Source organism: Lissotriton vulgaris, chromosome 5, assembly GCF_964263255.1.
Source record: "Lissotriton vulgaris chromosome 5, aLisVul1.2, whole genome shotgun sequence".
NCBI classification, from domain to species: domain Eukaryota; kingdom Metazoa; phylum Chordata; class Amphibia; order Caudata; family Salamandridae; genus Lissotriton; species Lissotriton vulgaris.
Genome location: NC_141693.1, coordinates 520,239,542 through 520,252,502, shown reverse-complemented (window position 1 = coordinate 520,252,502; position 12,961 = coordinate 520,239,542). Strand labels below are relative to the sequence as shown.

The 12,961-nt window shown below is 44.1% G+C and overlaps 1 protein-coding gene across 1 annotated transcript in view; it reads right to left on the bottom strand.

Moving 5' to 3' along the window:
- The window catches only part of ATAD1 (ATPase family AAA domain containing 1), a 283,160-nt gene that overhangs the window by 206,570 nt on the left and 63,629 nt on the right, over nucleotides 1-12,961 (bottom strand). The window contains exon 2 of the mRNA XM_086921956.1: nucleotides 5,832-6,011. Coding sequence (XP_086778082.1) covers nucleotides 5,832-6,002 — 171 coding nt within the window. The 5' untranslated portion in view covers nucleotides 6,003-6,011. The remainder of the gene's footprint in view (nucleotides 1-5,831; nucleotides 6,012-12,961) is intronic.

Below are 12,961 nucleotides of genomic sequence, written 5' to 3'. Positions count from 1 at the left end.
TTTTCAAAGTAGTAAGCTCTGGCCTTGTGACTTCATTCCAAACTATATTTGGTGTGATACCGGCATTTTTTCATTCTATTTTTTCCAGAATCTTCTGTGGTTTACCGTTAATTCTCGCCTTGGCTGCCGGTGTACTTCTGTTGATTAGCTTGCTCAGAAATGGCAGCACAGTCTGTGTCACAAGAACGCCTGCCCCGGCTGCTCCAGCTTCGCAACAGGATGCTTGAATATTATGGAACGCTACTTCTGGCCACTTTGAGTGTAGCATATGGATTATCCTTCCGGTTCTCCTACTTTACATGCGTGCAACCTGTTTTCCATGGCCTGGATTGCTGTTTTGAATGGGCTCTGCATCTGTGTCTCTGCAATACGGTGTCTCCTAACCCAGACTATGATTAACTAATGAGTCCCTTAGTAGCTCATGAGTTGGACTGTTCTGTTTTCGGGATTATGGCCTGTGCGGTGGCAAATGGAATATATGTGCGGCTGCGCATGACTTCCTGGCACGCAGTTATCTCGAAGAACATGCAAGTTGTCCTCTGATGGTGCTAGAGGCTCCAGCTATCTAAGAAAATGTATGCTCCTTCCCTTTATTAAATTGGATGGTTCAATTATTTCCTGATGATAACAATGACTTCCTCTTGGAGGCAGTTGCAACGTACTGTGCCTGTACGCTGATGGATTGAATTGACTTTTGTCCAGCTTCAACGCGTACTGAACTAGTACATTTGTTTAACTTTTTTTCCATTTCCATGATGGGCTGTATACTGATCCTTTTTTTGTTTTTTAATTTTTTCCTTACTACTTTGAACGTATTACTTCCGATTATCCAGTTTGGCAACTTTTGAACTTGGTTCGGTGTCATTCGAACTTGAACTCTGCGTTCCTAAAATGCCTCCCTTCTTGTATGTGTTCCGATCAGGGAAGGGTGTAGTGAAGACAGGGCCCTGCTTGCACACATTGCTATGTTAGCATAAGCTCATTAGATGTTTAAACGCCATTTTGCCACTTTGCAGCTTTTGCAGACAACACTACATGTAACGGTTGCTGTAAGTTAAACTGCTTGATTTTTCTTGCATGAGAACGGCTTGTTTTTAACATCGCTAGACTTACATCGCGACCTTTGTCAGTACACTGCGTGCAGAAGTGTCAAGGTCACCATAACAATGTATGCTGTTATTCAGGTTGATCGACCCACGCTCAAGACACAACACGAGCACAGCTGCAGCTAACTGAAATTCTAGTGCTTTTAATATTGCACTGCATGCATGATTTGAACACACTTGAAGAAAAACCTTTTCCAGTGAGAGAGCTTTGCTGATCATGTGAGGTTATTCACCACTGCTAATCTTGGAGGTATGGGGTTTCCCAATGAAGCCTAAGATACCTTCTATTATTATAAAACCTAGATCTTAGCAGGTGAGGGTGCTTCACAAGGCGCTATAGGACCTGTTTCCACTATCATCATAATATGATTTCTCCTTTTGTGTTTTATGGAATTGTAACAACGCTTATCATATTATTTTTTATCATATGCCTGCTTATGTTATCAAAAATACTGCATCTTAGAGCACGTCGTTAAAATAAACATTTTCAACGTTTCTGTGACTCTAATTACTCACGTTGTGGACTGGTATGAGAATAAAAACGAAAGAGTGTTCTTGATTCCAACCATTCCTCAGAGTATCCTAAGTCGCATGTTCTGGGTTGTCTAATCATTGGTAGCTTTGCTGTAGGACGGAGAGCTAAAGAGACACTGATGCTAGTCGGTTAGGAGTTCCGGGTACTGAGGTGCATTTTTTGGTACACCACAATTCACTGAGGTCTTGGGTTCCCGTCCATAGTTCTGTGCACGAGCAGAATCCCCGCAACAACATAGTGGATGGCACTAGAAGGCAAAACAAAATTAATGATTGTAATTTACTCAAGAGGAGCTGGAAAACTGAAGCAGAGGCCATTCACCAAGTTCCCAAATAAGATTGCCTAAGCTCACCCTAAACGATTCAGCCCAAAAGGCATAGCCCAAGTGGTGTTTCCTATTAAGAGATGCCTTTATCCAATTCTCTGGAACGTCATACACAAACTCCTTTCATACAAATTTTGCTGGAATACCGTGACCAGCCTGTCAAGTTCTTTTGAGACTGCCGTACCAGGAATCCTTCATAAAGACCTTCAACTATGAGAACCAGTCTCATTTCCATGAGGTCTCCCTGACTAAATGTAGGGCTGAAAAACTGCTAAAATCGGTTGTGGTTCCTATTTTAAACATTCTAGTTGTGTTCTGAACACTTAGAGCATTCAATAACCACTGTTGTAGAGGGCTCATGCCTCCCGTGCTGGGAGCTAGAACCCTGTACACATGCTGCGTTTGGTGAACCAGAAGCCTGCTCTCAATTTGAAATCTGCCAGTAACTTCCTAGCTTGCACACCACCACTAGACTACACACTGGGCCTACTTCAGCCTTGTCTTTCACATCAGGTAAAATGCAGCTGCCATATTTAGCGATAAAGTAGAAAAAGTGGCAAGGAGGAAAAGATATATATATATATATATATATTTACATAGGGAACTGTATATTCCCCTATTAACAGTACACAGTCCTGTCATTGATTCATGTTTCTTCTTTAAAACAAAACAATCACATACCAAGGACACAAAAGTACGTAATTTAATTATCGTAATTTTGATTGTTCATCATAATTTTTGAAAATTCACAAAAATTCATAGGTTCCTTTTACCCGCTTGGTCGAAAAGACAGTGTTCACCTAATACACTCAGAGGTCGTCTTAACTGCACACCAAGTTCTAATTTCTGAAGAACCTTAATTATAAAGCTGTGCATATAGGGCCATATGTATCAACATTCCGTTTTGCGATTCCTAAATAGCGATTTTTAAGGAATCGCTATTTAGAAATCGCAAAATAGTATGTATGTAGAAATTAGCTTCTTTTAAGCGATTTCTTAAAATTCCTTAATCGCGATTAGCAAATTGCTAATCGCAATTAAGGAATAATTTCCCATTCATTTCTATGGGCCAGGAGGCCCATAGGAATGAAGGGGAAATTTACGAATCGCAATTTGCTAATCGCAAATTGTGAATACTTTCAAGGGTGCAGGGGTGTCCAAAGGACACCCTGTTGCACCCCTGAAATCGGCATGGGTGGACATGTGGCGCACATACATGCCCTAAGGGCATGTATGTGCGTCGCATGGCACTTAGAAAATAGAAAAAATATGCATTTTGAAAGGAATTCGCAACTAGAAGTTGGTGGTAAATTGCGATTCTTTAAGGCCAATTTGCTATTTTTTTGGGCTTCTTACATTGCATTTAAGGAATCGCAAAATTTGCGATTCCTTAAATGCAAATCGCAAGATAAGGAATCGCATATTTTGCGATTCCTTATTTTGAAAGATTTCCTTGATGCATACCAATCGTCCAAATTGCATTCGCAAACGCCGATATTCTGCGAATTTCGGCGTTTGCGATTTCAATTTGGCTTGATACATATGGCCCTAAATCATTAAAGGATTAATCCAATTCTCGTCAGACTCCTCTTGTCAAAACCGGTCGACGCGGACGCGTTTCGGCGTTCATATACATCTTGGCCTCTTGAAGGCAACAAATCCAAATGCCATATAGTCAGGACCCGGCTAAGAAAAATTTGAAAACATCCAGGGCGTGTAACTTAGCTGCTTATTGCTAGCACATCTGAAATCAAGGTACTAGAAACCACTCAGGGGCCTCTACTCCAATCCCCTGGTGACTTTCTCTTTCTGCTCAAAGGCATTCGCGGTCATGACCTCCTTTCGTTCTGTCGGCACAGCTTGATTAATTCCACAGAAAATATTATGCCTTACTACACCATTCTCACCAAAATTAAAGTTCACTGAAATAATAAGAGTCCCTTGCTGCCTTTTGATAGAGCTACGATTTGTAATAGGACACCATCTACATTCTGCCAATGATACTTGAACGATCAGGCCTTTGCAGAACGCACTAACCAGATCAATACATCTGAATCTCTAACTTACCTCAGGTTTAAGCTTGAAGCACCCCTTCTAATTTAAGACTTATTCCCCTTTTATATTACAGCTAGTCTCAAACTCCCTCAGTATTTTTACACTAAATCGAACTAACATCTTAAATCGGACAGCTACCGGATGAATGGCTGATCTGATATTGACGACTTCTCTTCCCTCTCACTTGCATTCACACTTACGCTACAAAATCTGGCTGCACATACGCAAACTCATCATCGGGAGGAAAAGAGAAGTAAAAGTCCCACCTTCCCAGAAGCATATGCATCCTGCACCCTCATCTACATCAGTATCACTAGACTAAGAACTTTAGCCAGACCCCACCACTCCATCTCTAATGATGCATCTTAATGCCAGGTTGGCAAATGCATATCTGGAGTATATTCTTGACAAAATCTGCATCAAAGATTCATGGTTGAACAAGCTTTCCAGCTCCATCTTCGACTACTTAACCACATCGCTGCTGCACATTTTCCCCTCCTGTGCTGGAAATATGTGATCATCAGTGTATCATGACGAGCTCAGCTCGTCATCAGCACAGCTCAACTGTGCCTCATGACGAGCTGAGCTCGTCATGAGCATGGAAAGGGTTAATACTGCAAAGCCTCAATCTTTAAAGCTGACAACACAAATATATGTGTAAATTATCAATAGCAAACTAATTGCAATAAGCAATTGATTTTTAAATGCAAAAACATTGACCTAGCCGCTCTGTATGCAGAATTTTGTATTCAATTATACAAGTCATAGAATATAATCGTGCATGCGAATGGTAGAAAAAAAGTATTCCGTGTCCCCAATTGTCACACCAAAAGAGAGAAACCTTGGAACTATAAATAAAGTGGAGTATATACATAAGAAATACAATACAGGTATAAACAGAGAAGCAGATTATAACATCGCAATTATCAGCTCTAACCCCTGACAATTCTTCAACCTCCCTACTTACACTCCAGACAGACAACACAACATTATGTTCTATGGCTCCGAATATGAGTGCTACCGACATCCCTTTACCATGCAGTTGTAGGGTGTTGTTCCACAATCTCAGTCACTCCAGCCCACACACCTTAAATCAGATGACTTGCCATTGTACAGAAAAATGTTTTAGGTGCCAAAAGCACGTGGCATCCAAAATCAAATCAAACATCAAGACAGGCTTCTTCAGGAACGCTGAAAAGACAACAAAATAAATATCACAACACCAAGAAAGAAATCAGCTGGTTCACCTACAATGTAAAAAATCCAGAACAAGACCAAGACAATGGTGGTTCTTAAAAATCAATTGGGCAAACAAGAAGAATCCTCAGAAAAACCAAGAACTAATGGAGAAAACCTAAGTAACCGCAATAACTCCAAGAGTTCAAAAACACAAGAAAACTATAAAAACATCTTCTCAACAGGGATATCTACCCACATCCAAGCGAAAAGGCGTCTTTCTCCAAGCAGTAAATAATCAATACTCTGGCACAACTAAAAGTTTCCACTCCGTGACAATATCATTTTTTAACCCTCACAAATGAAAAAGTTGATTTTTAAAATTAAAAATGTTTCACTAAGAAAATTCAATAGGAGAAAACCTGCAAACTAATTTGGTGGCCCATCCCAGTAAAAACATTATATGAAGATGAACTTCTTTCAATGTGGTAATGTACACGATTCCAAAAAGGATCAACACTGATGAGAAGAATTAGGAAAACTGATTTCTATTAGAGCAGTTAGCCCATTTTGATATCAATATAAAACATTCAGATTTGCGATACCAAGACAAAGGTTATTTTACAGATCATACCTGTTTCTGGGCTTCAACTTTCTGTTTTCTGGTAGGATCAATAGCATCAACCATCCATTTAATGGTAAAGTAGGTCACTGCTCCAAATATTGTCAAACGGAAGAGTAAACCAACAACTTCATTGCGACTTAGAGGACGTGAAAAGGTTTCAGCTTGTACCATTTTCTCCATTTATTTCACCTGCAGAAATAAATAAAACTCAATTGCAATGAAAATATTCAAAATCTTTTATAGCCTATATTTTACTCGAAAAGTACTCTTTGAAGAATACACTTCCTGTAAAATTGAATCTGCTTTCCAGACATAAAATGCAAAACATAAATGTAAAGATTTACTGAAAAAGCTTCAAGAGGCAAGAATACAAAACAGCGAATATGACATTGCTGTGAAAACCAGAGTTTCTGTCACATGTTGAATACCTAATACACTGAAGGTGGGGGAAGCATGAGCGGCATATGACCGAGAGGCCAACAAGACTAGTCTTCAGAATGAATAAAAGATCATGAAGACCCAAGAAAGGTGGAGGAAAGAGGGTCTGTGGCTTAACCCAGCTCAACCGGTACCTTTCTAGCCATTCATTTGGAGGTCAACTGAGGGAGGATAGAATAATACATGTAACATCAATCAAGCAATGTATACATGCGAAAAAAAGTAGCAGTGAAATAAACAAATTGCACATCTGAACAAAACTTTTAGGGTTAGTGAGTCCAATAACCTTCTTAGAATGATTAAGAACATATAAAAAGTGCTGTACCCAACACCCTGCTAACTTAAGGGTGTTAAATACATAGTAGCCCTACTAGGTTACGATCCACATACAACCAGAAAATGGGACTGGCACACTCAACATCTGCTAAAAACAAGTAAGAGCCCCTCTTTGCCTTAATAAACAGCCCAACTGTTCATATGCAGACTTATTTAAGTGCGTTCCGTAATCCATGAATACAAACAGAAAATAGTTTGTGAACTTCCAGTTTCCAGCAAGTGTTCATAAAATGTACAGCTAACGTGTTTTGTCTGAAGCAGACTTTTTCAAGGCTTCTGTCTAGCACTCAATGGTCACCATGGTATTGTATTCATGAAAAATAGGCCAAAATAAAACAGTAGTAAAAAACAAAGCGTTCACCAAGCGTAGTTCATCAATCATTCAAATGGGGGTTTGTTCACCCAAGTAAAACTAGTCCATACCAAGTGTCAAACCGACCTATAAGGCATTATTTTGATTTTTTTTAATCAGTTTATTGAATTGTTCGCATTATTTTTGTTTTGCAAAACAGGATAACGCAATAACGAATAGCATAATATACATTCAATTACAGGACATTACATAATCAGCAAGGGATTATGTGACATACGATTTGCGATGACAGATTCATATTACAGAACCAATGGTACAACAAGAACAAACATAATGCAAAAAATATTTGACTCTTCATGAAGCAATGAATCCCTCCCCAATGTCACCACCTATCTCAGTCAGTTAGGTTGTTGCCAGTAATCCACAAGCAGGAACTAATATGAACGTGTGAGTGCATGGCTTTCGCAGCTGACAACAGGGATTAATCCAAGCCAGCAGCCCTATGCTCAGCGCCTTAAATCTCCCAAAGGGGTGCAGAATAATTTGCAGTGTCAGGCGGGTGGTTAGACTGCCTGATAAAAGTGTCTCAGAGTGTGGCAATGGGATATTTCCTCAGGCCAAGTGTACCCTCTCTGTGCAATGCCACGCTTTCCGCCTGTGTCCAATTGAACATTGAGCGCGTCCAGGCTATAAACGGGAGGGGGGGATTGGGCGGGCTTGGAAGCGTTCCTCCTACGTGGCTACTATGAAACCCAGGTCTAGGAAGCGGGAAGTAGCCCTGTGTTTCTTGCTCCTGTGGCACAGCCCCAGGAGACATATTTCCCATTTGTGTGGGGCCAGGCATTCAGTACAGGCAGAGAGGCTTGACATGACACTGGACCAGTAATTGTGTAGAGATGGACAGGACCATAGCATATGTAGCATGTCTGCGTCTGTGACCGCAGTGGAGGTAAGCAGCATTTTCCCTGTGGTAATATCGATTTATATTGGCAGGAGTAAGATAAGCCCTAGGTACTATATAAAGCTGAATGCGCCTAAATCGAGCATTGCGTGACACATGCCTGGGGCCTTCTAGCCAGGGCTGGACTGGGAACCGAAACCAGCCCTGGCAAACTGCTCGGCAAGCCCCCGGGGAGAGGGATTGCAGCTGAGCTGTTTGCTAAGGCCGGTTTTGGCTGGATTTTGTTACAGGGGGCGATATTGCCAGCCCCGGTAACAAACACAGCGCCCCAGGGGCCCAAAACTGACCCCTACCCTGGCGGCCCTCCGGGTGAAAGCCTGGTTCCCACTACGGCCCTAATTCGAGCAAAGCTGCCCATTCCTGATCTCTGCAGGGGCGTAATAAGGGTCATAAAGTAAGTTGCGGAAAAGTATGGGTGCGGATTGTGATCAGAGTGCATGTGACCCAGAGAGTCTACTTGTGTAATAGAGGGGAGTAATGACAGCGCGCTCACCAATCTGTTGATGCAAATATGTAATTGATGTGGACCAGATGAAAAGGAGTACACCCTTGTGTCCGGGTAACGGAATATCCATATATCAATTAGCTGCCACTGATGGAGCTAGTCCTGTAAAAGGGTGTGGGGTAGTGGTGGTGGGGGGAAGCAATCAAGGGTGGTGTGTAATAAACTGTCTGTTGAAGCCTCCCCCTCCCCCCAATAATCCACAGACCACCACTCCAGCGAGACAGAGTGAACAAAAGGGCGTGTAGGAAAGTGGAACGATCAGAGTTTGGGGCATAGATAGAGCCTAGGAGCGGCCATCAAGTTGGCCCCATACCACCACATAGCAGCCCTCTGAGTCAAGTATAGTGCCACAAAAGGAGTCCTGGAGCTTAATCCAGATTAGCACTCACCTGGCGTAGGTAGAATAGTGTGTGACGAAAACTTGTCCATGCCAGCATTGCTGCAGTTTAGTGATTTCTGCATACACTAAATAAGTCTGACAACATTCAATATGTGTGGCAGATCTTTGCAGGTAAGAGTAAACCGAATATCGGCGTGAAGATGTATGCATGTCCCTCGTGTTCCATGTGTGTATGTTAACGTGGGTCATGTGTAAATGGACTGGGTATCCAACGGCCAGATGTTGTAGAGCTATATGGAAAAGTTAGGTGTGCCAGGCCATTAGGAGTCTTAGTTCAAAACTAAAAACAATATAAAACATTAACATTCAACAAGCATTTACAGTGCAATGGTCTCTGCATTATTAAAGGTAGAGCTATTGGCATTGCTCATGACTTTTTTTTTATCATAAATAAATGGCATTGTCATTTACATTGCCAATAGCTTAATCGTTAAATAAATGGCAGTCATTTACAATGCCAATAGCTTAATCGCTCGCAAATGCATGACCTATTGCATTTACACCCACAGAGCCACCCACACAAAGCCACCCACACACACATACAGAGCCACCCACACAGTCATTCACATAGAGCCACCTACACAGAGCCACCCTCACACAGACAGAGCCACCCACACATACAGCCACCTACAAAACAAGATTCAGGCACACAAACACACTTATATGGCACAACGGAAAGGCGAGGCGTCCCCTGCAGTGGCCTGGTAAGAAATGCCTAGGGCCCGGCACTTTTTTATTTACAAATTAAGCACTGAATTACTAATAGGTTGTGGGTGAAGTGGGATCTGCGAGGAATAAAAACAGTAACTGTAGTGCCTTTTTTAATAGAACACTTTGGAGCATTTTTCTGCATATTAAATATCTGATGTTAGTTAAGCTTAGTAGCTATAATGGCGCTCAATGTACTGACCCCTGTAAGCATAGAAGGCTGAATTGATTTTGAGGAGATGTGAACCCGTAACTTTCTTCCTGCCTCTTCTATGACATTGTGACCCTGCCTGCCTGTGTCACGAAGTCACGTTGTTCTTGTGTGGTCAGTGTGTCCACAACTGTGAAATGAGGACAAAGTGACCCATAGAGCGCCCAGAATGAGCGCCGGAGGCGCTGTACTGTGGCTGCTATACCTTAAACAATCCAGCGCGCGTGGCGCAAACAATGTAGGGTTAAAGAAAAGAAAGAATGAATCCTTTCATTTTCCTAGAGATATTCAAAGGTCAAGGCTAGGAAAGCTGACTAAAGACGTCATTCTTTTCCTGGCCAATACACACTCTACTCAGAGGAGTGTGTGTCCCCCAGAAGGAACTAAAACACAATTTGTTCAGGGCAATGTGTGTCACAGACTACCCAGTGCTCTGTGTGCCCCACACAAGATACCAGGCCGGGGCCCACCCTGTCTAGAGCAGTGTGTCTCCAGCAGGCACAAAAATACAGTCTTGCTCAGAGCTATGTGTGTCCCTCAGTAGGTGCAGATACACAGTCAACTCAGAGGAGTGTGTGTCCCCCAGCAGGCACTGAAACACAGTAGGCAATGAGCTGTCTGTGTCACCAGGAGTCCCTGAGAGACATCTGTGTGTCTCCCCCGGCCCCAGTAGACACAAACGCCCTCTTTATTGTACTTTATAAAAGTAGACTTTACGTTTTTGGTTAAAATAAAACCAAATAAAACCATACATATTCATAAACAACGCACATTTGTAGCTGTTCACTCAGGTAAAAATCCCCACTTGCACTTTCAACTTATAATAAGCATTTGTAGGAGAGGGTGTGGAGAAGAAGAGCTCGTAGGGTGAGTTTGGGGTGAGACCACTGAAAGGTTTGTGGCTGAGGGGGAGCTCGCTGCAGACCCTCTCCCAGGCCCTAGGCAGTCTTTCCATCTGTGCCCCATTAATGGCGGGTGCTAGTGTTGGGGTGGGGAGGGAGTGTGAGGTGGGAAGGTGTGGGGATAAAGAGCTGGTAGGTTGAGTGACACAGAGTGTGGGGCTGGGGGAGGGGGGTGAGAGACCGAGAAGAAACTCATGACCGAGGGAGAGTTCAGTACAGACTCTCTCACAGGCCGAAGTCTTTTTTGCCCCATTGAGGGTGATGGGTGCTTGTCTTGGGGCAGGGAAGGGAGGGGAGGATGGAGGGTGTAGGGATGAAGAACTCGTAGGGTGAGTTTGGGGGTGAGACTGAGGAGAAGCTCGTGGCTGAGGTGGAGCTCGCTGCAGACCCTCTCCAAAGCCCGAGGAAGTCTTTCCGTCTGTGCCCCATTGAAGGCGGGTGCTTGCTTTAGGACTGGGGTCGTGACCGTGTGTCTGCAGAGGGGCTCTTCTGTAAATGTTGTTTCAGGTGGCGGCGCTTGTGGGTGAGAGGGGTTTAATGAGCTCCATCATGCAGCAGACATTGGCATTAATTTTCTTTATTTAAGACGCCGGAGTTGTTATAAAAAAACTGTAATGGGTAAACACATCTCGATCCCTCTCGTAGCCCCCTCCCTGTTACACCCACCCTCTCAGGATCTCTTCGGCCAATTTCATCTTGGGAATTTCCGGGTTTGTATAGAAAGTAGAATGTGCAGAAATAGCACATTTCGCTGAAGCGCGAGTGCTGCCGGGCGCGGGAGCAGGCACTGCGTTAACACAGGCGGCGCTGCACCAGTAGGCGGGCACTACACAGGCAGTGCATGCAGTGCGATGTGAGAGTAGGCACGGTACTGTGCTCCTACGGTGGGTGCTGTACTTAGTGGGCCAGTGCTGCGGTCCGCAATCAGTACAGCACCCTTAAGGCAGGTGCTGTGTTACCACGATACTGCACTCAGATGTTCAACTCAGTGAGTACATACTGTTCTGGCTGAGCAGGCACTGTGCTCATTGCACAAGTATTGCCACCCCCACCCCAGTAGGCACTGTGCTCACTGAACAGTTGTTGCTCTGAGCAAACACTGCACTCAACTACGCGGGCACTGCATTTGTTGAACACACTCTGCACTGAAATCATCGAGCAAGACTTTCACCCGCCATGGTTTTATTCACTGAGAATGAACAAACGCACGTGCATCAAACACAGAGCCACCCCTAATAAACTCAGTAACAAACAACGAAAAGCATATGTAGGAGAGTAGGGTCTGCAATCCTATGATCACCCAGATTTTTTGCTTTTGTTTCACTGGTTTACGACTTTCTCTGGCTGTGGGCCTGCCAATCAGACCCACAGCCTGGCTGTTCTCTTTCTAAAATTACGAGATGTACCCTAGGTGCATTTACCAATTGGTACTGGGCCACCTTATCAGACCCTGTAACTCAGGGCATAGGTGTACCCAGGGACGCCAGGGGCTGCAGCATGTATTATGCCACCCCTGGCTGGCCTCCTAAATTTGACACAACTGGCTGCATGACAGCTGGGGCAAAGTCGTGTAATCACCCTTTGCTTTAGGTATAGTAGCTCTATATCTAACCATACAATGGACACCCGAGTTCCTATCAGTCACTCCTATGGCAGGCCTTGACAATCCTGAAGGCAGAGTGCGTGGGCTCGTGTGAACTAGGTTTTGGCCCGAGCCGAGCCCGGTTGCAGCTTGCGGAATCAAGACCCAATGGCTGTTCCATGATAACGCGTACCACATCGGTAACTTCGGTGTCGCGTTATCAAGGCATGTCGAGTAAGGTGTCATACGAATCGGGATGCTGCCCTCTCACCAATTCTGGCGACGAGGTTAGCATTCCGCCCTTCTAGAGGGACACGACATGTACGTAACTGTGAACCCCGGTTAAAGTTAACTAAAGCCTCAGCTCCACAAAATGGATGCTGCCACCACAGACACGAGTCTGACCTCCTGCTGCTGGGAGTCCTTCCAGCGAGGAGCGCTTGGACAAAGGGTTTCCTGTCGAGGGCGGTGTTCGCACCGTCCCAGACAGGGTTTGTGTATTCTGGGTAGGTAGGGCTTTGCAAGAAGGTGACTGCGGAGTGGCACCCCGGTGCTCACTACGCATCTGCCGGCTAGAACCAGTTCCAGGGGCGCGCAGCCCCTGACCTGGGGAAAGTCCAGCAGGGGGGAGAGGGGTGTAACTACCCCCCTTCCTGGTCCCACCCTTAGGGCAGGACCTAGTCATGTACCCACCCCTTTCTTTAGGATAAAGGCCGGAGCGGGGACCCTTCCAAATTAGATCATCTTTGAATCAAGAACTACTTTCTACGAAAGGACATTCGA